Raw genomic sequence first — 23,062 nt, 5'->3', positions numbered from 1 at the left:
AATGTGAGATAATTGCATAGTATCCTTCAGAACATTGCAGTGGTTGTGAAAGAAGCAAAGAACAGCCAGACGCGGGTGACTCACGTCTGTTCTCCTAGCTACTCTGGAGGCTGAAATCTGAAGATCATGGTTCGAAGACAGCCAGGGTAGAAACTCTTATCTTCAATTAATCACCCCCCCAAAAAAAGCCAGAAGTGGAGTTGTGGGGAGCTCAGGTATTGCTGAGGCAGGAGTACCTCCTTAACTACCTGCTTTCCTCAGAAATCCCTCCTCCTTCCCCCAGCTTCTCTCCTGCATCCACCCACCAGGCATGTCAGCAAGGTATGCCCAGTTCTTTAGAACCAGCCTCCAGCACAATTTGGCACTAAACAGGCTTCAGTGAAGACTTACCACATGAAAGAAACCATCCCTATGCCCTGAGCCACATGGACAGTGAGAGGACTAAAGGTCCCAGGATGGGAGCCAGGAAAGAGTGTATCAGGCAGCCCCATCCAAGCCTTAAGAGTCAGAGTCTGACATGGCCACACAAGGAAGAATTTGAGGAACACATTTAGACCTAGGAGAAACCCTATATGGGTGAAAGGTCACAGGTAGGCCTTGGAAAACCCCATTCAACCTCCTCCTCCTGAGGGGCTTTACGGCACTGCACAGAGACAACAGCCACTACCGCAGCCCAGGGACACTGTTCAGCTGGCAGCAGACCACAGGGCCAGGGCTCCCACTAGTCTGTGCAGAGCCAGGCCACAGGGGAGGCTGCTACTCAAGTCTCCACCTGCCCACCCACTCCTCACACACGTGCACATACTCTTGCCCAGCCCCTGGGCCAGGCCCAGGGCATACGGTTTCCCACAGTCACATTCCTGCCTCCATAGCTCATGCCTTCTACTCCTGGGCTGGGGCTGGCAGCCACGTGGTCTGTGGCCATGCACTGTGTCCTGGGGCTAGCCCTGTAAGGAATTTTGCTGCGTGCTGAGGGACTGGATAGTGTCCAACCCACTGCTACCCAGCATGAGGCCACAGTTCCAGCCTGAGGTAGGAGCAAGGAGGTCTCGGCCTTCTGGACACAATGGGCTCACAAAAGGCCCCAGGCCAAAGCCGAACCCATCTGAGTCTTCCCAGGACTGACCTCTGAAAACCTTAGCTGGGAGGAGGTTGGCAGATTCTGAGGAAATACACAGACTATGAAGGGGACCCCTCTTCCATTTAAACTGACAAAGCCAAGAAGAGCCGGGCAGCATGCTTCAGATTCCTTCCACCCCACACGTGGTCTGCCACATGTGCTGCTGCTCCCTGGAGCAAGGGTGCCTGCCCTGAACAGGGCCAGGAGGTCTAGATGAGGATCTCCTAGCAGAAGACAAAGATACATACCATGTAGATTCAGCAGACAGGGACAACATTTCAGCAGCCAGGGGACAATTTCTCAGCAGCCATTCCACATAGTTTGCAGGAACTAACAGGACCTCAGAAACTTGTCAGGGGACCACAACGAACTCCAAAAACCTTCCTTGCCCTAGCCAGGCCAAGCAAAAGGGCATGGCCCAGCATGGGTGGAGGGCTGCAATCCTTCCAGTTACAAAAGGATTACTTCCTACACAGGAAGGGCATGAGAACACACATGACAGGCCTGTTGAAAAGGACACTACCATTGGGAGAAACCATCCCTCAACTGTTTGCTCATGCAAGCAGGACCAGAGAAACCTCTGAGAGCAGTAAATACGGGGCTCCCATGGCTCCCAAGAACAGATTTGATTCTCAGGAACTTTATAGGCCACTTGTTACACACACCACTAGTAGAAAATAGCTTGTATAAATTTAGAACTCAAGAAATTGTATTTCAAAACAAAAATATTCAACCCATCCTAATTAGGTTCCTCTCCTCAGCTACATGAGGCATATCTGTGTGATGACATACCACAGTGTCTTAACAGTGGGCGTTGCAGTGACTCTATCCATGCTGTAGCTTGATATCAGCCACAGCAGAGGTCACGGAAATCAACACATGCTGAAAACGAGGTGGCATTGTTGTTTTGTTGTTCTAGAGAACTAGTTGTTGAGCACTGACCGGCACAAACGGAAAGTGACCTTCCAAGAATTCACTACCATCAGTGGCTCTTCCCAATGGCCCTTGCCTGGATGGCAAGATAAGGTGGTGGTGTGGGATGGGCCCTGAAAATGCTGCTCATCCTGCCATCACTTGGAAGACTTTTCATGATACGTATGAGAGAAAGCCCAACTAAAACAATTCTTCCTTGTCTTCTCTATGCCTCAGTTAGCTGATCTGTGAGGTAGGATTTCTAGGAGAACCTACCTTCTAAGATTGGTTAAATAAGATAATGCATAAACAGAGAAGAACCTCGTACCTGCCCTAATCAGGGCACTGATCAGGCCGGTTAATACTTACACTGTTGTGGGTTGTAGTGACCCTGTCAAAACTACTCGGCTGCTACTGTGGCACAAAGGCAGTCCCAAACCATATAAAAGTGACTGAGCATTGGCTGAATGCCAAAAAAAGAAAGAAAAAGAAAAGAAAAGAAAGAAAAGGCAGAAGACTTATTTACAAAAGCAGGCAGAGGGCCAGCTTTGGACCAGGGGCCATAGTTTTCCAGCCCCTGCTCTGTAATGGCAGGTTATTATTTTGGCTGTGCCATTATCATCCACAGATGATAAGTGAAAAAACTGGATCCCAGATCTGTAAATGTCTTCCCTGGGGATAGACAGTGAATTAGCTGATGGAACTAGGGATCTCCCTGCCTCCCCTCAGGGGTCTTCCCAGCCTCCTCTGCCCCATCAGAGGTCATAGCACCTAAGCAGAGCTCTCGAACTACAGAGGATTAAGTGCCAAATGGGGCTCTGGGGAGCCCCAGACCCATTTCACCACCCTGGCTTGTAAGAATTAGAGGAAAACCCCATACAGGCCAGCAGACCCAGCCAAAGGAGAACCCTTTAAAAGAGGTAATGGAAGGCCCAAACACATAGAGCTCCCTTCCCAATCAGGGCTGATTGCAAGCTTAAGTGAAATAGCAGGCAAGGGTGCAACCCACTTAATTTACAGCTGGAGCCAGGGCCTGGAAGCAGTTGCTAGATTCCTTGCAAAACTACCAGCTGGGCCCTGGGGAGCTGGGAGTGGCCTCAGGAAACCTGGAGAGTCCCCAGTGCCACGTGTGGGCTGGCCCAAGCGTATGCGTGTGTCCCTCTAGGGTTTCCACATCTCCACATGTGCAGGTTGCAGAGAACTCTGGAGCAGGTTTTATCCCACGCCAGCTGCCTTGGTAATTAAAACAACCATATGTCCCATTTGCCTAGAATAGGCCTGCTTATGCCTATAGTCTCAGCATGATTATCTCCCAGACTAGATAATAAAGTATACAATTGTTCTGGCATAGACCCTTGTGTACAATCCTAGGGGCACTAACACATCTACCAAACAAGAAGTCTGTGTTACACAGACAGACACACAGTCAGAGCCTCCACATGTATTGGCATCCAGATGGAAACCAGATAGACTCAGGGTCTACACATTTAGATTTTCCCAAATTATCCTTCTGTGTGAGGAAGCAGGAGAGACAGAGAGGCCTCTACTTGACTGGGAGATAGACTCTTCACACACACATACACACACACACACACACACACACACACACACACACACATGCCAGCATGAGGCCAGAAATGGAACAGATGCACAGTTCATGTATTTAAAAACACAAGGGAGCCAGGCACCGTTGGCTCATGTCTATAATCCTAAGCTACTCAGGAGGCTGAAATCTGAGGATCACAGTTCAAAGCCAGTCTGAGCAAGAAAGTCTATGAGATTCATATCTCCAGTTAACCACTAAAAAGGCCAGAAGTGGGGCTGTGGCTTAAGTGGTAGAGCATCAGCCCTAAATTTAAAAAGCTTAGGGACAGCGCCCAGACCCAAGCTCAGACTCTGAGTTCATGCCCCAATACTGGCACAAATTAAAAACAGGGATTCCCATAGTCACTCTCAGCCCCAGCTCCAGCCCTGTCCCCAGCCATGAGTCTTGGTTACTAACAAGGCATGGCCCACCACTCCCAGGTCTGCCCTTAGTGTACTAACTCTGTGAACAGAGCCTGGGGCTGGGCATACAGCGTGGCTGTCCAGAAATGGACCCTCCCCTGCCAACCCACATCTTACCTCCTTTTCAGCCAGCTCAAATCTCAAGTTACTCTGCTCTGGCACCCGCCTCTCCCTGACCCCTTTCCCAGCACTTCCAACTCCCAGCTGCTCTTCCCTGCCCTTGGTCCAGGTTGAGACGCTTGTCTCTGCAGGTCTTCTCTGCTCCAGGTCAGAAATGAGGCCTCTGCCAACTGACTGGAGGCTTCCTGGATGGGAGCTGTCCTCAGTTAGGGGCAGAGTCCTCTTTAGCCACCTGCCTGGAATGCTGTCCAAGAGAACTTTTTTCAATGACATAACGGTCCTATAGTTGCTTTGTCCTACATGGGAGCCAGCATCAGCCATGAGTACTAGTGTGTGTGCACGCATGCACGCACACGCATGCCCGCGCACAAGCCGGTACTGGAACATGAACTTAGGGCCTGGATGCTGTCCTTCAGCATTCATTTTTATCTCAATGCCGATGCTCTGTCACATGAGCCACGGCCCCACTTCCAGCTTTTTGGTGGGTAACTGGAGGAGATCAGAGTCTCACAAACTTTCCTACCCAGACTGGCTTGAAAGTACAATCCCCAGATCTCAGCCTCCTGAGTAGCTGGGATTACAGGCGTGAGCCACAGGTACCTGGCTCCAGGTGTGACTACTGAGTATTTGAGATGTGGCTTATCTAACTGGGAATTACATTTTCTTATTTTGATTACTTTAGATGGAAATTTTAAAGGCCATGCGTAGCTAGTAGCTACTATATTACACAACTCAGGTCTAGAGCCTATTCTCCCCAGCTGTAAAATGAGGCTTAATAATAGAATAGCACCCAGCTTTCTGGGTACAAAATAAAATAAAGCAATGCATATGAATCCTTTGGCCTGGTTTTTGGCACATGGTTAAATAAATCCTAGTAATTCTTATCCTCTTTGTGGACCTTGATCTGTTGGACAGATGAATAAAACCAAGAACCTTGTGCCAGAATTTATCCATCACAAACACACACACAAAAGCATACATACACATTATACATATGCACATACACAGATCAGATGCACATACATACACATGCACACACACACATACACACACACACACACACACACACACACACACACACACACACACACGTTTTCCATCCAATTTCAAGACTCCTGCACCCAGCTTCTATAGAACGTGCAAGTTCCTCCCTGTCGAAAATTCTCCAAGGCCACGAGCACACGGTGCCGACCTGTTTCCTCTCTCCCTGCCAGGCTCAGGCAGCTCAGGAAACCCTTCCCAACAGGAGGACACTCTGGGCCAAGCACAGAGGCAGGGCTTGGAAAAATCCTTGCGCCTGGAGGGTAGGCCTAGGGCAAGGGCAACAGCACGGATTCCGTGAGCTCATCCCAGCAGCCGTCACTGAGTTCCCAGAGAGGCCAGTGGCGTCAGGAGGGGGTGACTGGGTGGGAGCCGCAGTGGTGGCTGCGGCGGCAGCTAGGGGTGTGGGGCGAAGAGAGGGAAGCTAGATGGAACACGCTATAATAGCGGCTTTGTGCTCCGCTTCCCAAGCTCCCTGGGAACGCCAGGAAGATTATGAAACCCGGTGTCTTTGGGAATGCCAGGATATTAGCTGGAAAAAGAATAATATGAAAATAAAATAATGCTCGGGATGGAGACAGCAGACGATTAGCAGACGGAGCCAGGGCTTCCCGCTCCATGAAGGGAGCCAGGCTTGGCCCCAACAGAAGGCTTCAGGGAAAGGCTGCCCGTGCTAATGAGCAGACAGGGCCTGCCTTCCAAAGAGACTTCTTCCAAAGGGAGCTAGCAAGCAAGGCCCAGACTGCCGTAGATGCACAGGCCAGGGAGGGGGTAGCAGGAGACAAGGAGTGCCCAGGCCTGGTCCTCACTGACTAAATATTCAAAATCATCATCACCAGGAAGGCTACCTGAACTCTACCCACTGATCTTCCCTCCCCTCCCTCACTAGCTATTCTGGAATGACTTACTCTCTGTCCAGCACTCCAAAGATACAGACTTCTACAGGTTTATTTGGACTCTCTCATCCTGAAGTCCACATGGGCCGAGGAGGCCTCCACCATCAGACTGGGCCATGAGAAGATCATTTCTTGCCTCACTTCCCTATCAGGACTCTGACTATACATGTCCCTTCAACTAAGTACAGATGCCAGCCTCTCTCAGAAAAGCATCCAACAGGTGGGACAATGTGAGTCTACAAGTCTTGGTATACAAGATGCACTATGTCCTTCGCATCCTCATTATCAGAACATGGCCCTCAGGCCAGCAGCATCAGCATTACCTAGAAGCTTGTTAGACAGTGAGACTGTAGGGCCCCACCCTGACACTGAATCAGAGTCTACGTCTTAACAAGATCCCAACTGGCTCCTTTGCTCATTAAGTCTGAAGAGCCATTCTTTACAAGTGTCACTATTAATCCTTCCAATGATGCTAAGATGAATGAGGAACAGAGTCTGAAAGGTGAGAGGGCCTGGCCTCTGCTAGAAAGCACAAGGCATGGAGTCCAGAGCTTAGATTCTGCACACTCAGAAGCCTTGCCATTCCACCACATCCCACCAGGTGCACCCACAGACATCACGAATGGTACTTGTTCAACAGCAAGCTCCTAGACCCAGAAAACACAGCCTTCTCTCCCAAGATGCAGAAGACCTGAGCCCCAATCCCTGAGATACTGAGGCATCAGTATGTCCAGAACAAGATCACAGGGACCCACGCTGTCCTTTGTCCAGCAGGAAGCTTGTGAAGCTCACCACAGAAGGAGGCAGGGGAAGCTTGTGGAGTATGTGACTATGTCTGCATTAGAACTGATGGGGGGATCTAGACAGAATGGTCTAGACAGTGATGATCAAATGGGCTTGTGGCTCTGTACAAATGCTGGATACCTAAGGATTTTCTGAAACTGTGGTCTCAGATTCCAAATCTATGAGACCCACCATCTCAAACCACTGTCTGTCACCCTTGGATTCTCTGTGTCAGCCAAGTTCTTGGGAGACACAGAGATCTCCCCTGGGAGGTCTCTGCTGGGTGTCATAGTCACATCTGAACTGTCATCCATCATCACCTTTGCATGTCTGTTGACTTGGCACTTGATTTCAGTGATCCCTCATGACTCTTTCTCCCATGTAAAGAATAACTTAGTTGGTTTCTCTCTTCTGGGAAATGTTTCCCCATTCTCCAAGTCACCACATCATGGAAGCTTGGCAGTGGGTTCCTCAGGCTTGCTCACCTTCCTCCTCCAGCCAGAGCAGCACCACCACCAAGTCAGCCTTGGCAGAAATGAAGACCAGCAGGAACATGTCCGGCAGCCACATTGTAAACCACCTTCCTCAGTGTCTGCCAGCCTCAGTGTCTGTCCACATGTTTCCAGGACCCTCTGCCCTTGCTTTCCCCTTACCAACCCCCTGCCCTGCCCTGCCTGGCAGGCAGCCACCAGATCTGCCTTCCTCACACAGCACTACACCATGTGTCAGATTTGCCAGGGCCAACAGTGAACTCATTACAGCCCCAGGCCCACCCAGCAACCTAGCACTGTCAGTGGCCCCTCTATTGCCCTTTCCCTCATCATGCCCTGCCATCAGATCTCCCTCAACCTTGGCCCCACATCTCTCACCCTAAAAGTCACCTCGTCCTTGGATTTCTATCCCAAACTCCTGATGTTCTGAAGACAGGAAGTTCTTCCTCTCAACTCTCTTCCATGGCTACTTGATTACAGGCCCTAATGCTTCCCACTTCCAACCAGAGCATTCTTCTGCACAACAACCCACAAGGAGTGCCTACTGTTTATTGAATAGAATCCAGGGCATGCCATCTGGCACTCTTTACCTGGCATGGTTTTCAGTTTCTTTTCCATTTCAGAAGCTCCTCTCCTCAGCTTAGTGATATCGTCAATCACAGAGCTGGCACATGGCCTGGGATGGCCAATCAGGACCCTCCATATCTCCCCAACACAGAGCCTGACCAGGCGCATGACCAGGCAACGGCAGGTCCTGCTTATGCTGGGGCTGTTGGGAAAGTGGCACTCTGGAACATGGGTTGCATCCTTTAATCTAGCAGGGCTTAGTGGACTGTGAAGATGATGCCGGCACCATCTTTCCTGGCTGTCATGAGAAAGCCACTGTGAGATGAGGCCAAGACAGAGAAGTGAGTCTCAGGGACACTCAATTTCCTGCCATTCTAACACCTGGCCTCCCTCCAGGCCAACTTTCCAGAAGCCCCCTTTTCCCATCAGCCCATTTGGGTGTCTCTTCTGTCTGACAGAAACACGTCCTGGCTACTCAGTCCTGGCCTTCCTCAGTAGAGCTACTCAACAATCCCAAAGCCCAAAAAATACCCCTTCTGACTGAAAATGAAGGCAGTCATCAAGCACCAGCCTTTCTCCTATCTAGTCCACAGCTGCACCCAGTTGTTCCTGTCTGGCTGAGGACACGTTAACAACCCAAGGTCCAGAACTCTGCTTCTCCCCACAAGGTCCCCCAGGTATGGCCCAGGACTAGAGAGGACTCTTCTTTAGCCTGACACAACTGTTCTGACAGCTCCTGGCCACCAGAGATTGCCTCTTCTACACTGCCACCACAGGGCCTAACTTCTATGGGATCTGAGACTAACAGGACCCTCTGTGTTCCCCACTCCCTCTTTCAATGTCTTCTCTTGCTTCCATCCCATCAGACCCTGGGCCTGCCCTGTTGGGTCCCAGAGCTCACATGGCTGGCTTGTCCCATGGACGGATACATCCTTGGTCTAGACTAAATACACATATGCACACACATGTCTAGCTGCATGTGAACAGCTTCAAGTCCCATCAAGAAGTACAGCTGGTAGAACTAGCCCCCCCAAGATCACAGCCCAGAGTTTCCACAGGGGATACTCAGTTCTGGCCAGATTTCAGAGGGAATGTCTCATTGGGGCCTCTCATTTCTACCTCCAGCAGTTCCTAGGCCAGCAAAGCAAGCAAGAAGCTGGCTGTATGCCTAACCATCGCTTTTGGGAAGCCCATCGCCCAAATCCTGGATAACCTGCAGCAGACCCCAAGACCACCCACTATAGAAAGTATTCACAAGGTTAGGATAGCCATCCTGGTTCCTAAGGTACACCTCTCCCCCAAATCCTGGGTGGGGGGAAGTCCATGAGACAACTATCTCATGAAGATGCATGTCCCACCCAGGACTTTCCAAGGGCGCCAGACTTTTGTGGATACAACTATGAGTAAGAGTGTGGCCTCCCTCCCCTCCGACCTCCATGTCAGGCTGCCTCTGCAGGAAGCACTGGGTGCCTTGGTCCCAGTGCTGGGTCAGACACTTAGATGCCAAAACTGTCTCCCTCCCTCTCTGCTTCCATCTTGACCATTCCAAGAAGCAGTGGGTCTTCCAGTGCCAAGAAGAAAGCTGTTTTGTTTTACAAGGACACCCAGACTGCTGCTCACTTTTCCCACTTGCCACCCCACAGGGACCAAAGCCAGGACAACCGGCCAACATCTGTCCAAAGGCCCTAACCCCGGGGCTCTGTGCCTGCTCCACATCAGCCCAGATCAGCCTTGGGAAAGGAAGCCACACCCCACACAACCCAACAGGCACAGCCATACATACCAGGGCCCCCTCGAGGGCAAACACGGCAGCAGGCCCTGTCTTCTCCAGGGGCTCCATGCGACGGCGCCAACGGCGGCGGCGAAAGGCGTCAGTCTTGCGGTACTCCAGGTGAAACTTCCAGCCAAAGAGAGAGGCATACTCCCAGCCCTCGCCCTCTGCCTCTGCCTGCCTGTGCTGCACAGGAGAAAGGGCAGACTCAGAGGATGATTGGCAGGTCCTGGGATGTCCTGGACCCATTCCAGGTGTGCCTTCCTATCCTTCACAACTCCCCACCAGCTCTCACACCAGCCGCCTCCAGGAGGCGGAGAAACCTGGGAGAACCATGGGGAGGAGAGGGCTGGGAGTAGCCTAAGACCCCTAGATAGAAAAATCAAGCGGGGAGAAGAGGCTGTGTAGGCTGAGGGGAAATTGCAATTGCTGAGAAGGCAGGAAGGGAAGGTGGACTGCCGTAGCGAAGGAAATTAGGCATTGGGGCTGCCTGTTTATTTGAATTAGAGGTGGATTACATGAATCCAAGGTTTTCTTGTCATTTCCGTTTTCGTCTTCACATCCCGGTTTATAAAAATGGAAAGAGGTCTGCAGTTCAGAGGCAAAACAAAGATCTTGCTTCTCAAACTCAGGCTATTCCTCCCCAGGAAGGGGCACTTGGCTGGCTGTGGAGGGATCTCTGATATGCTCTTGGAGGATACCCTTTCCCAAACTTAGAGGGTCACCACAAGCCTCTGGCCCCAACCCCTAGGAAAGAGTAGCTTGGGTACACTCAGTCTGGGCCACTAGTATAGTGACAAAGTCCTGGAAGCCAGCTATTTCAGTTCCATGGAAGATGCTGATGGTAAGGAAGAGGGTGAGGCACTCATGCTCGGCTAGGCTCCACCTCTACCAATTGAGTGCCCCTCTGAGGGGGAACTGTCTGCCTGGCCCATGGCATCTGAACAGATTGGTTATCAAAAACACTTTGCCTCAGGCTGAATGCTGGTAGCTCACAACTATAATCTTAGCTACTCAGGAGGATGATATCTGAAGATAGCAGTTCAAACCCAGCCTGGGCACCAAAATCCATAGGACTCTAATCTCCAATAAACTACCCAGAAAATGCTGGAAGTAGTGCTGTGGTTCAAGTGGTAGAATGCTACCCTTGAGCAAAAGAAGCTCAGGAATAGCATCTAGGCCCTGAGTTCAAGTACCAGGACCAGGGGGGAAAAAAAGAAAAACCTTACCTCTGCCCAGACCCAGAGACATTACTCTTTAGGTCTCTACTCAAAGTGAAAAAAGGAAACCTATTTCATGCCAAATGCTAAGCTTAGCCTAGAAAAATGCCTGGCTCTTAGCCCAAAGATCATCTGTATACTTGGGAGGAAAGGATGTAGACCAAGAGGGCCCAGGCAGATAGACACTGAGGCTGTATGGAACATGAGCACCTGTGGAGCCTAGAGCAATTAGATGTTCATGCATAGGCACTTTGGGCCAGTCTATTCTGTGATGTCTGTGCATGTCCTAAGGTAAACATTAGTGGAGTCCAGCCCAGCCCCCTACACCAGCCGACACACTCTCATGTGTACCATCTCCAATTTTCAGGGGCTGCCTGTTCCAGGGAGCTGTCCACTGCTCAAGGACCAACCTCACTGGGTAGGAATGTGCCCCAGCACACTCTAGTAGCCCTCAACCAATGACAGACAGCCAAGAAAGTGTAAGTCCCACCCCCTTTCCTCTAGGTAAGGAGAAAGATGCTGTGCCCCCATAGGCCACATCCTTGTCTCTCACCTTCCTGAGAGCACAGACCCAATATCATGAAGCCAAAATCATGCTACATATTCTCCCCCTAGGAATCCAGGCCTAAGGTACTTCCAGTCATATCTCTGTACTTTCTGGTGCTATACAAACTAGCCTTCTGCATGTGTCATACAACAGTATGTGGGTATCTGTGTGTGCGTATTTGCTATCTGTGTATGCTGGGTATGAGCTGTGGGAGGATGATATGCAAGTGTTCCAAGTGTGATCTGTGTGTGTATGTGTTGGATGTAAAGTACAGACATATGCATACCTGCATGTATTTGTACTACACTTGTCTGCACCTGTGCCCGCGGGTCTCCCTCCCATCCACCACTGGATGCTCACTCTCTTCAGTGCTTCCATCTGGCTGAGGTCCCTCCTGCGCAGGCGGACCCAGCGCCTTCGTCGGTGAGTATAGTACATCTTCTCAGCGGGGACCCAGTGCCTTGGCTTCCGGTCTGGGGGAATGGTGATGCTGTACTCCCAGCCTGGGGAAGAGGCAAGCATCACTCGGTGCCCAACAACTCCCTTCTGGACCAACTCTCCTAGGCCAACATGCACACAGTCTCGGGGGCATATGCATGGTTTTAGAAGCCAGTGACTAATTCCTAACTGAGGGTCACCTACCTGAAGTAGGGTCACATTCAGGAAGTCCTCCAGATTAGTGAAGGCCAGCAGCCCAGGCCAAGGAGCTGGCCAGAGATGCTTCTTACCTTGCTCATCGACAGCCCGATTGAGGTCTGTGGACCATTCTTCATCTTCCCACTTCCAGCCCACTGGGCACTCAATGTCATCCTTGGGAAGCACCTTCTCCCCATTCTCGGGACAAAATAGAATAGGTAAGTGTGAGAAGATGCCAATAGACTTTTACAGGGTCCCAGGAAAGAAGCTCCAGGCAGAGGGTGGAGCCTGTGTGACTAAGAATCATCATCCTTCTGGAAACTAGGGCATGGAGGCTAAGTAGGTAGGGTCAGGGCTGAAAATCTCCCAGACTTCCTTTAGCCCTCTTGGGACCAATGTTCAAGATTCCAGGGAAAGCTAATTCTACTCCACCCCAACCCTCCCTCCCCTTTGACATTTCCCCTTACAACATCAGTGTAGTTATCACTCATGTAGATCCACTGGCCTCCAGGGAGTCGGGTCTGGTTCTCAAACACCTCCTCCACAAAGCTCAGATGACCAGCATCAGCATCATGAAGCAGGCTGCAGGAGAGGACCCATCAGAGCCATGCTAAGGACCCCTACCCATCTACTACCCCAGAGCAGTGCACAGGCCTGATCTGCATGTGACTCACTACAAGAGGTGGAGGAGAGGGGACAAAGAACAAAAGGGAGACCCAGGGGCACCTAGAGACAGCCAGGGGTAAAAGATCATGTTGCTAGAGATAAAGAAAAAGAAACCAACCAAAGGCCCCAAAGCTGGGAAGATAGTTGAATCTCAACAGATACTTATAGAAATGTAAAGTGTTATCAAGCTATGCATTTAAGCTTTGAATGTTTTGCTGTATATGTTACACTTTGTATCATTTTTAAGTTGTTGACTCTTGGCTAAATAGAGAGAGGAGAAAGTGATAGAGCTAGCAAAAGTGGAGGGGAAGCCAGTATGAATCTAGGAAGGGCTGAGAGAAAGAACCCAGGGGGTGGGTAAGCTACCAGGAACACAAAGGGTCACCTGTGCAGGGTGCAAGAGTCTTAGTCATGGTATCATGGAAGATAAGAACACATAATTGGAAACAAAATTCAAGGGAGGCTTAATAATGAAGGACTTTCTGAGTGTTAAGACCCTTCCAGAAAGAATGCTGTCTAGTGATCCCCAGTCCTTGTTAAGTCAAAGTGGCAGTTTCCATGACCAGTGCAGGAGCAAACAGAGGGATTGACAGAGCAGGAAGTGCCAGGGCAGAGAAGGTGGCCACTGGTGGTGGGGCAGCCTTGCCCATGACTCACGTCTTCTCCGGACACACGAACCAATCTCCTGCCCAGGCCCATCCAGTTGAGGGACGGAAGCTGTCCTTGGGTAGCTTGATCTTGCCCGTAACATCAGAAAACTTGGGGTATGTAAGGCCCGTTGTGCCCCAGTTCCCAACCAAGGCCAGCTTGGTCTGGTTCTCATACTGTAAGGGAGAAGGAGAAGTAAGAGGGACTGCAGAAGCTCCAGAAGCTCCTAGAGGGAAGGGGAGGTGGGCGCTTAGCAGGCACTCACAGTTTCAGCAAAGACGGAGAGCTTCCCCTCAGCAAACTGGTTGAACTCCTTCTCATCCACAGAGAGCCCAAACCAGAGCTTGACTCGTATCTGCACTGGCATCCGGGCTCCAGGCACTGCCTCCATTGGATACTGGGTGTCAGAGAAGCGTAGAAACCCAGGTCCTTCTTCAGGATCAGACTACCCAAGGCCTGGGCTTACCAGACCAAAACCCCATCCATGACCCCTCTGCAAAGAAGCCCATATATAGACCAGAATCCTTCCTCTTCCCTCTCCTACCATTCCACTTCTATTCTTTTCTAGAACCTGTTCAGTCGCACTTTGGGCTACAAGGGAAATGGTTATTTATCTTTTTTGCCCAATATAGTAGACTCAAGCCCTGTGTGGCCACTGAGCACTTAAAATGTAGCAGTGTGACTGAGGACCTGAACTCTTTTCTTTGATTAATTTAAATGCAAATAACTATATATGGCTTCCATGTTGGACAACACAATTCTAAAATTTGTCTCTAAAGGAGAAACCATGATACAGATCTAGAAGAGAAAGAAATGCAAACCATTTCATTTCATTCTCAGCATATTATATTTTGTCTAGACGCTTGTAGATCATCTAATACCCCTATGTTTTCAAGTGCTATCAGCCTGATAACCACTAGTCACTGTTGCTTCAACTGCTTTTTATCCTGAAATGTTCAGAAGTGCTGCCAAAATGACATAACCACAACAACCCAACATTTAAAATAATAATAATTCTCTACAATTAAGTTCACCCATTTGACTGAAAACAAAGATCAGATGTGGCCTAAAGAAGAGAAGTTTCTCACTCTTAGAATAACAACACACTGGCCCCCAGAGGTGGTAACACCTAAATTACCCAGGCCTGGTATGCAAGGGCTCAGTAGAGTGTGCCTGAGGACAAGGAGCTGAGGGTGTGGAGAAGTGAGTTTGAGAGGGTTCAGAGGAGGAAAGTGGGGTGGGGGGGTCACAGTAAGAGGTCCAGGGCTGATGAGGAAGGAGAGAATTTCTGAAGGGAGACCCCAGACAGGAAAAGTTTAGGAGGAAGTGCGGCCATTTCCCAGGTCGTCTTCTTTCTCCATGAAGCCTTAAGGGGCCCCTGATCCCAGGTAACATCCATGGAAGTTCACTTCAGCTCTCCTCTCCCAGGGGTTAGCTGCCTCCCCCCACCCCCAACAAGCCACCAGCCCCAGCCACGGCAAGAATGCCTGAACCCCCCCTTCCTCATCCACCCCAGATCTCTCTCCCTGCCCTCCCCCAGACAAGGCCAGCCTGCCTGACCCAAAATAGCAACAGCAAATAAAGAAATGTCTAGTTTGGGGCTTCTCTCCCTTTCTGCTGGTGCTCATTTTTTCCAACTTTGGTTTAAGTTAAGAAACACCAATGTTTTCTTGGTCTCTGCTTGCTGCCAACATTTTTGTAGAGCTTGCTCAGGAGCTACTGGCGGGGCTCATAAACTCAGTGGGGAAGACTTCGAGAAACAATTCTATATCTTTTTTTTTCTTTTTCTTTTTGCTTGGAATCAGGGAAATATTTCAGTTTACATTTCCCTGAGGCTGCAAGGTCAAGAGGTCAGAGCCAGAGAGCAATAGTTGCAGTGCAGGGCATCCCCACCTCTGTCTGCTCCCACCTCCCTGTCCAGCCAGTTAGAGGGAGCCTCTCTTTGACTTCCCTTTCCATCCTTATGCGAAGAGGTTACACTTTGGAGGGAGATTTGTGGTCAGGATTCAAGGTTAGAGTCCCATGGGGGAAGTACCCCAGATAGCAGGTGAGTAGATAAGATAGAGAAGTCTGCTGACCAGCATACACGGCAGGGAGTGGGGGGAGCTTCCTGTATGCGAATATATCCACAGTTCATTCATGGCCTTGAGTTAGCCTCCAGTGATAGCACTTGGAGGACAAGGAGCTCCCCAAAAGAAAGACAAGAGAAGCTGATACATAAAATAATATATTTTGAGCACTTAGTTCAAGACCATTCATTACCTGTGTTATCTAATTCAGTTCTCAAAATCTACAAAGTGGGCAGCTTCATCCCCATTTTACAGGTAAGAAGAGAGCAGGCAGTTCAAAAAGCTTAGGCTACCTGTCCACAGCCGCATAGAGTTCCAGCCAACCTTGGACACCTGTCCACACAGGCTGTGCCACTGAAATCCGTCCTCTCCACCCTAGCCCAGGGGGCAACATAATGGCTGAACAATGTAGGAACAGGTCAACCAGCAGTCAACAGCTCTACCCAGTTGGCTGCAGACTACATTTGGCCAGCAATGACTTCCTGGAAGAAGAGCGATGGGAGGGAAGATGTGGAGAAGGAGAAGATTGGAGCAAAGATTGGAGCTTTGGGGAGATGGAACCGGCTGGGATGAATGGCAGCCTTCAGGAAAGGACCTTCCCATCAGCCTAAGTAGCTGCATCATCTTCACACTATGTGCTGACCACCAACCACAGCCCTGACCAAAGCATTCCTGGCTTCCTATCCCCACATTAGCCCAGAGAGGAGAGTGAGGGTTCCCTTCCCAAGCACCCACTCACTTGCACGCAGCCTCACCCAAAGTCTAGTCAATGCCAGTGAAGAAATCAGAGAGGGGACAGGGGAAGTGTGGGAGGAGAAGAGCGGGTAGGAGGGCCACTGGGTGGAACAAGGGACGAGTACTTGCTCTCAGACCCCTGAGGATGGGTCCAAGTCACAAGCATAAGTGGTCTTGACCCCAGACCCCAGTCTTCCCAACATAAAGCTCAGTCATGGCTCCAGTTTGGAGTCAGTGCACTGGGGCAGGTGTGGATGACTACTCTGTGTCAGGACTGTTAGCAGCTGGGGGCTGGTCCTCCCTACAAGGGCCTTGCCCTGATGGACAGGCCTATGGTGCCACCCAGCCCTACTCCTGCAGATGACCTGGTGCCACACATCCCTCCTCATTTATTGCTAGCACTATGATTCCAACTCCAACCCACTAACCTTGGAAACTGTGCATGGAGACTGGAGATTGTATGCATGGAGGGATGATCCTATCCAAAGGCCCTGTCCCCTTCCAAGAGCAGAGCCCAAGGATTCTACAACAGGCCCAGAACTGGAAGAAATCAAAGATAGGCCTTGCATTGAGAAAATATGATCATAACTCACCTTTAGAAAGATTGTCTGCAGCTTCCCACAATTCCTGCCACAATAGTTGGCACCACGCCGGGAGAAGATGATTTCATGCGCGGGTACCCGCTGGTAGGCCACACGCTTGTCTCCCTGCAGCATCCAGATGACAATGTCCGGCAGGCTGTTCTGGGGCTGGAGAGAATGGCAGTGACATATCCAGGCACACACCTCATAGTGGTACCAGGAGCTGACGCTGACTCAGATACTGCAAGATCTCACCTTCCGAGGCCTCCATCCACAGACTGCCTACTCCTGGCCCTCCCCTTGGCTGCATGGGTGTTTGTCTTGAGGCAGTTTGGAGCCCCCAAAGGAGGAGACATGAGACATGAGGTTACACACACACAACACACACACACACACACACACACACACACACACACACACACACAAACACACACACGCTCTGCCAAAACTTACTGAGTGGGCATGGGATTCTGGGAAAAGACCGCAGTTTGGTTCATAACTCCCCTCTACTCAGTAAATATTACAGGGTAACCTTTCCACCTAAGATGCCAGCCCCTAAGGTCAAAAAGGACCCTTCCCAGAGGACCCTCAGCCTTCCTCCTGGTAAGTGTAGGGCCTTAGGGACTCCAGGCTATGAAAATGTAGAAAAGCCCAGGACAGAACTACAAAGCCTCTGAGCCCTTGGGGCTGTCGCAGTGAGTGGCAGCTGCCTCTACTGCACACACTGGGGAAAGCTGTTTGGGGAAGCATCCTCCACCCAACCCTGTTGTTGGACTCACACTTCCAGATCACTCACTGATGCATGGCAGTACCCACTTGACAAGGCTTAGAGAGAGAAGGAGCCAACTTAATTTTTCCTGACTCTCACCCACTGTACTAGGCTTTGCAAACTGAGGACCCTGAAGCAGCAGCAGCTCCTGAGAGCCCAGGCCTGGGGATTATGAACACTGGACATTCTGGCACATGCACGTGTATGAGTGGTACTCTTTCAGTTCCATTATAGTCATCGCCCTGCTTGGCCTTATCTCCTACCAGCCTTATTAGTACCTGGGCTAAGAGGTCAAGGAAATCAGTCTACAGCAAAATTAGAGAGGTATCCAGAGACAAGTTTGAGGGTGTTTCCTGTAACTGTGAGGGGTTGTATGCAGCTGAGACCCATGAGGAATTGGCCATATGCCTATAGCGCTATACACGGAGTATACATGGCCATCACCCCTTCTTAAGTACCCTTTCTACTTCCATCTGCCACCTGCAACCAGAGGCTACCTCCCAGCCATCCCTTTCTGTATCCTCCTAGGGACAGCCTTCCTCACTGCCTGCACCTGTTTCCTGGGGGTCCCACGTGGCTCAATGAGAGTGGTCAGAAGCTGTGTCTGTGAATAGACCTTTCTCCTCATTCTGAACCAACCTGTAGCCTTCCTGCCTCCTGGGAAATGGGGTGAGCTTTCCTGGCCAGGTGCAGGAAAAGTACCCCAAAGACACCCTGAAGCAGTTTTCCATTCGACTACAACAAAGATTAGGGTAAAAGCAAATTCAGCCTTGGTGGCCTGGGACCCAAAGGCATCCAGGAGATCAGAAAGCCCAGGCTTGGAGGAAGCAAGCTGTAGCCAGCCTCCACTATGCAGGAGTGACACCCAGAGGAAGCGGTTCCCAACATAGGACCTGGAGCTAGGCACCCTGGATTCTGGTCCCAACACTGGCTATAACATCCTCTGATAGGCTAGGTGCATTTATTGAGCACCTTCTGACTACCAGGTTCTGTGTTAGGCCCCATAACTCCCACTATCCTCTTTCTTCCTTCTACAAATGAGGATCTTAAGGCCCAGGCTAAGTCACCTACCCAAGGTCATCCATCAATAGGCCCGGGGTGAATCATGGTCCAGACAATACCCACATGCCTTCCAGGCAACAGGTAGGCAAAGGAAGGCTAGCACCATTCAGGTCAATTACCTCCTCTGCCAGGGCACGGAGCCTTAGGAGCCAGTCCTCAGCCTGCTCTAGAATAGCAGGGAGCTCACTGTGGCCGAGCTTCAAAGCCAGGGCAGCCTCAGTGATCTGGCTCAGATGACGGGTACGTAGCCGGAACAGGTACTGGTCCAGGTGAGTAGCAGAAGGTATCTCCTGGACGTTACCCAGGGGCTGGCTGTGAAAGACAATTGCAGTGTGCCTGATGAGCAGGGGCCCACACACACCCCTGAGTGCAAGCACACATACATGTGCACACACCGCATAGTATGCCTGGGCATGGGCCCCACATCCTCAGCCTGCCTACCAAGTGCCTTTTCTAGCCTGGTCCCCATGCCCAGCCTTCTCCCTGTGACAGGCTCCATCCATCCCACCTCCTCCAAGAAGGCTTCCCTGCCCACAGGGCCCTCATACATGCCTCCCACTCAGAAGACTCCTTTATTCTGAGTCTCCCTTTGGAAACTTATCCTAAAGCTCCAATCTGATGATTTCTTCTGCAAAGGTGTCCCTCTCCCCCCAGCAAGCTCTCAGAGAGCCCGGCACCTCTCTGTCTTCCTGTATCCTGTATCTTCCTGCTCCCTGTACCATCCTGGAGCAGAGGCTTGGGCTCAGTTGCCCTACACTGAAATAACTTTTCTGTGCTGTGTGCACACATTCTCTGAGAAGGAAATGTATGGACCCCTGATGAGCCCCTGCAGCCCATGTGCCATGGGGAGGCCAGCAGCCTCATACAGATACATGCATCCAGGCAGCCCCACAGCACCCCCCCCCCAATCCACTGCTTTCCACAACCTTGAAGAGGAGGTAGGGGCTACATGCAGACCACAAAACACAACCCTGAGCCCCAAATGAGGAGTTCGTTTGGAGCTAAGAACTTCCACCCATCCTACAGGAGCTCCCTAAAAACCCTTCCTCCAAGTGACCGTCCTTCACCATTCCAAGTATGGGGCCATCCACAAGCAAGGGTCCTGCAGGATGAGGTGTCTTGCTATCCCCCTCTGGGTAGGACCCCCTCCAGACTGTCTCTGATTGAGCTGCTGGAGGTCACCCCACCCCCAGGCTAACAGAGCCCTCAACTCTCCAACAGGACATTAGTCAAACCCACTCGCTCAGGTCTGCTCTCACTACTTGCAACCCCCCTTCCCGCTGCCCCCCCCCTCCACAACTCCCCTCCCCACAGCGTCTCGACTCCCGGCTCCCGGCTGATTTATTTTTCTGCCAATTTCCCCGAGCTATGCAGAACCAATTACCGCCGGAGCGCAGCGGCACCGCTGCCGCCAGATACACCACTCTGGCAGGCCCTGGGCGCACTACATTTTTCCTGTTATTTTTTTTAATTGAATTTTTAGGGTGGGGGGAGCAGTCCATGAACTCCATCTCGGGGAAACTTAAGCCCCGGGGCCTGTCTCAGGTCACGTACTGCACACCCTGTAGTAATATAATATTTACTGCCCCGAGGGTGCCGCGGACAGCCGCCCCAGGCCAGCAGCAGGCAGCCTGCGGGGCTTGCCGAAGCTGAGACCAGGGTGGGTGAGGGGGGTCTGGGCGGACTGGGGCCTGAGGGCGGGCTGGGCGGGGGTAGAGAAGGCTGGGAAGAATAGAGAGCTGGGCCAACTGGGGTGATTTATGCGCCCCAGCCTGGTTAGGAAGCTGGGAGGGACCAGGATGTAGACCACCAAAAGGAGATTTTCATGGAGACACAAGCTAAAGCCAAGACTTCCCCCAAATACAGCCAGGACCTGTGAGTGCCGCTGACAACACGTCTCAGCCCTACCCCTCCTCCCCCATACACACACTACAAGAGCCCAAGACAGGGGGACAGAAACATGGGGAGACTGGGTGATGCTGTGCTCCCAGCCTACCCTGTATATCCTTAGCTGACTTGGAAATTGGTGGTGGGTCACACAGGCCGAGAGCCAAGACCTGGTTGCTCACCAAGTTGCTGCCTGGCTCTGTGGGAGCAAGCAGGTGACTCCTGGGGGCAGCCACCAGGAGGGAAGGGCCTCCAGAGCCTCCAGCCTGACAGATGAGCTGGGTTCTAGTGGTTCATTTCAGTCCTTGTTAGCAGCAGCTCTGCTGGGCCTGTGCTGAGCTGGGGGCTGGGTCCAGAGATGAGATCCAGCCCTGCTTATCTCTGGGAGAGACACACAAGAGGATGTCCATCATTCCCACTGGGCATCCTGAGAGTCCTTCCTGGAGGAAGTAGCCCAAGCTGCACCTGCAGAGCTGCCAGGAGTTGGTCAGGCTCAGGACAGGGGGAAGGACCTGTATGCACACAGAAGCAAATGCACATGGGCAAAGGGAGCATGTGTGGAATGAAGTGGAGTGGGGTGAGCAGAGCCAGATAATACAGCTATCTAGAAGGGAAAGCGGTATGTGAGGCAGGTAGCAGGGAACAGAAGCCTGCTCACTGTACCAGATGTGAGAGCCACCCAGGACTGAAGGGGAGACCCCATTTTAGGGAGACAATGTGGACAGAAAAGGCAGGGAGCTGGAGAGGAGGATGAAGCAAGGACACAACCAACAAGTCTGAGGAAAGAGCCCCTCTTTCCATTGTGGGCTCTGGGATTGGTAGATCTAAGCAGAGGTGCAAAGGAAGGTGATGAAACCTGCCGAGGGCTTATGCCACCCGTATGTGCTGGCAAGGCAGCCACATGGAGAGGCCCAACAGGCAGCTGGGACCATGGATCCAGAGATCAGAGTTGACTGCTGGGCTGGAAGAGCACAGTGGATGTCTTTGGCCAAGGGCAAGATGAGCTAGAAAAAAGGTTTGGGCTTGAACAAGAGATGCTGATGCTGGAGAAGTAGCAGGGAAGACAGGAAGAACAAGTGAGCAGCCATGGTCAGGCATGGTATCATCAACTGTCAAGACACTCAGTGCCACAGTTGAGGTGGAGGACTCCCTCTTGCTGGGGCCCCCAGCTGCTCAGGGCCTCAGGGCCTCAGATGGTAACTGAAGGTATCAGTTCTTAAGCCTGGAATTCTGCTCTTGGAGAACCATCCATGTGCTTCTCTCAAGAAAACGCAGCTTCCTCCCAGGCTGGAACCAAAGCCCCTGAGAGGCCTGGGAAACCTTCTACTCTCAAGGCAGTTACTCAAGGAGCCAAGCTTAACAGAAGTGGTTTTACCCAGCTCCTCAGAGCAGAGTGCTGAGGAGGGCACTGAGGGCATCCCAGGGCTGGATCCTACCCATCTGCGATGTTCCAGGCACCACACACCTACCAAGGTCCAGCACACACATGAGTCACAAGCAGTGGTATGGGGAAAACTTGAACCCTGCCTGCACCACTGCACACAGCCAACCGCTCAGCAGGTGTGGCCTAGGGTGCAGAGACCCCTGAGAATGCACCTCATAGCTACAGCTCCCAATACTGATGGTGCCCCATGTGGGTCCTTCTAGCCCCACAGGTCCTGCAACCTCCAGACCTCTGGGCCAGCTTCCTCACAGATGCCCTGCTATCAAGTGTGGCTCCTCACCTCTCCTAGCCTGCTTCCCCCACAGAAAATGGCCCTAACTACTCCTCAGCTACCCTGCCCAGAGCCAGGAGGCCATTCTAGACCTTTCTTTGGCCCCTAGCTCCAACCCATCATCAAGTTTCACATTTTAGAGCATTATAACAAGGGGGTTCTGCCACCTAGTTATCATATGAATCTGGGCACCTCTCTGTGCCTGTTTCCTCATTTGTAAAATGGGGATGATTCTACTTTTACCTCATGATTAGTTAATATACATCAAGTTCTTAGGGCAGTGCCTGGTACAGTAGGTTGTTGGCATAATACATCCTGAAGTGTCCATCCTGGTCTCTGCACCACTGCCTTAGCTGCCTTTGTCCCAAGTCACCTGCAGAGCTAGTGTTAAGTCTCCCTTTGCCAGGCCTCCTACTACCTGTGGCCTCACCATCACCAATCCAGCAGCAAACCCAGGTTGCATTGCCCCTCACCAGCCCCAGGCCTAAGCTCTGCTTGGCATAGCCTCCAAGGCCTGGCACTTGGGCAGCTTCTTCCCTCTCCTTTTGCCTGGGCAGTGCCTTCTTTGAAGACCAACTCTCTTCTCCTCTAAGTTCCTATCAGACATCCTTCCCTCCCCCTCTGCCCAAAAAACTTCCCTGGATTCCATTTGTTTGGAGTATTATACCTTCCCTGAATTCACATATGCCTCTAATTCTGAGCACACTTTACTTTGGGTGCTGGATTTGTGCATCCATCACCCGCTAGAGGGCTGAAGTTGTACCCTGGTCAGTAAGCCTGGCACTGCCAAGCTTTGAGAAGGCCTTGGGAATGGCCTGT

The 23,062-nt window shown here is 51.4% G+C and overlaps 1 protein-coding gene across 22 annotated transcripts in view; it reads right to left on the bottom strand.

The window, feature by feature from the left end:
* The window catches only part of Dysf (dysferlin), a 200,501-nt gene that overhangs the window by 84,272 nt on the left and 93,167 nt on the right, over positions 1-23,062 (bottom strand). For all 22 annotated transcript variants that reach the window (XM_048352710.1, XM_048352719.1, XM_048352716.1 and 19 more), the window contains 8 exons: positions 18,761-18,953; positions 16,823-16,978; positions 13,691-13,822; positions 13,435-13,601; positions 12,579-12,693; positions 12,204-12,309; positions 11,836-11,978; positions 9,721-9,894 (listed from right to left, as the gene is read on the bottom strand). In XM_048352710.1, coding sequence (XP_048208667.1) covers positions 9,721-9,894; positions 11,836-11,978; positions 12,204-12,309; positions 12,579-12,693; positions 13,435-13,601; positions 13,691-13,822; positions 16,823-16,978; positions 18,761-18,953 — 1,186 coding nt within the window. The remainder of the gene's footprint in view (positions 1-9,720; positions 9,895-11,835; positions 11,979-12,203; positions 12,310-12,578; positions 12,694-13,434; positions 13,602-13,690; positions 13,823-16,822; positions 16,979-18,760; positions 18,954-23,062) is intronic.

The sequence above is a fragment of the Perognathus longimembris genome, chromosome 8 (assembly GCF_023159225.1).
Source record: "Perognathus longimembris pacificus isolate PPM17 chromosome 8, ASM2315922v1, whole genome shotgun sequence".
Lineage (NCBI taxonomy): Eukaryota > Metazoa > Chordata > Mammalia > Rodentia > Heteromyidae > Perognathus > Perognathus longimembris.
This window is presented reverse-complemented; position numbering and strand designations above follow the sequence as displayed.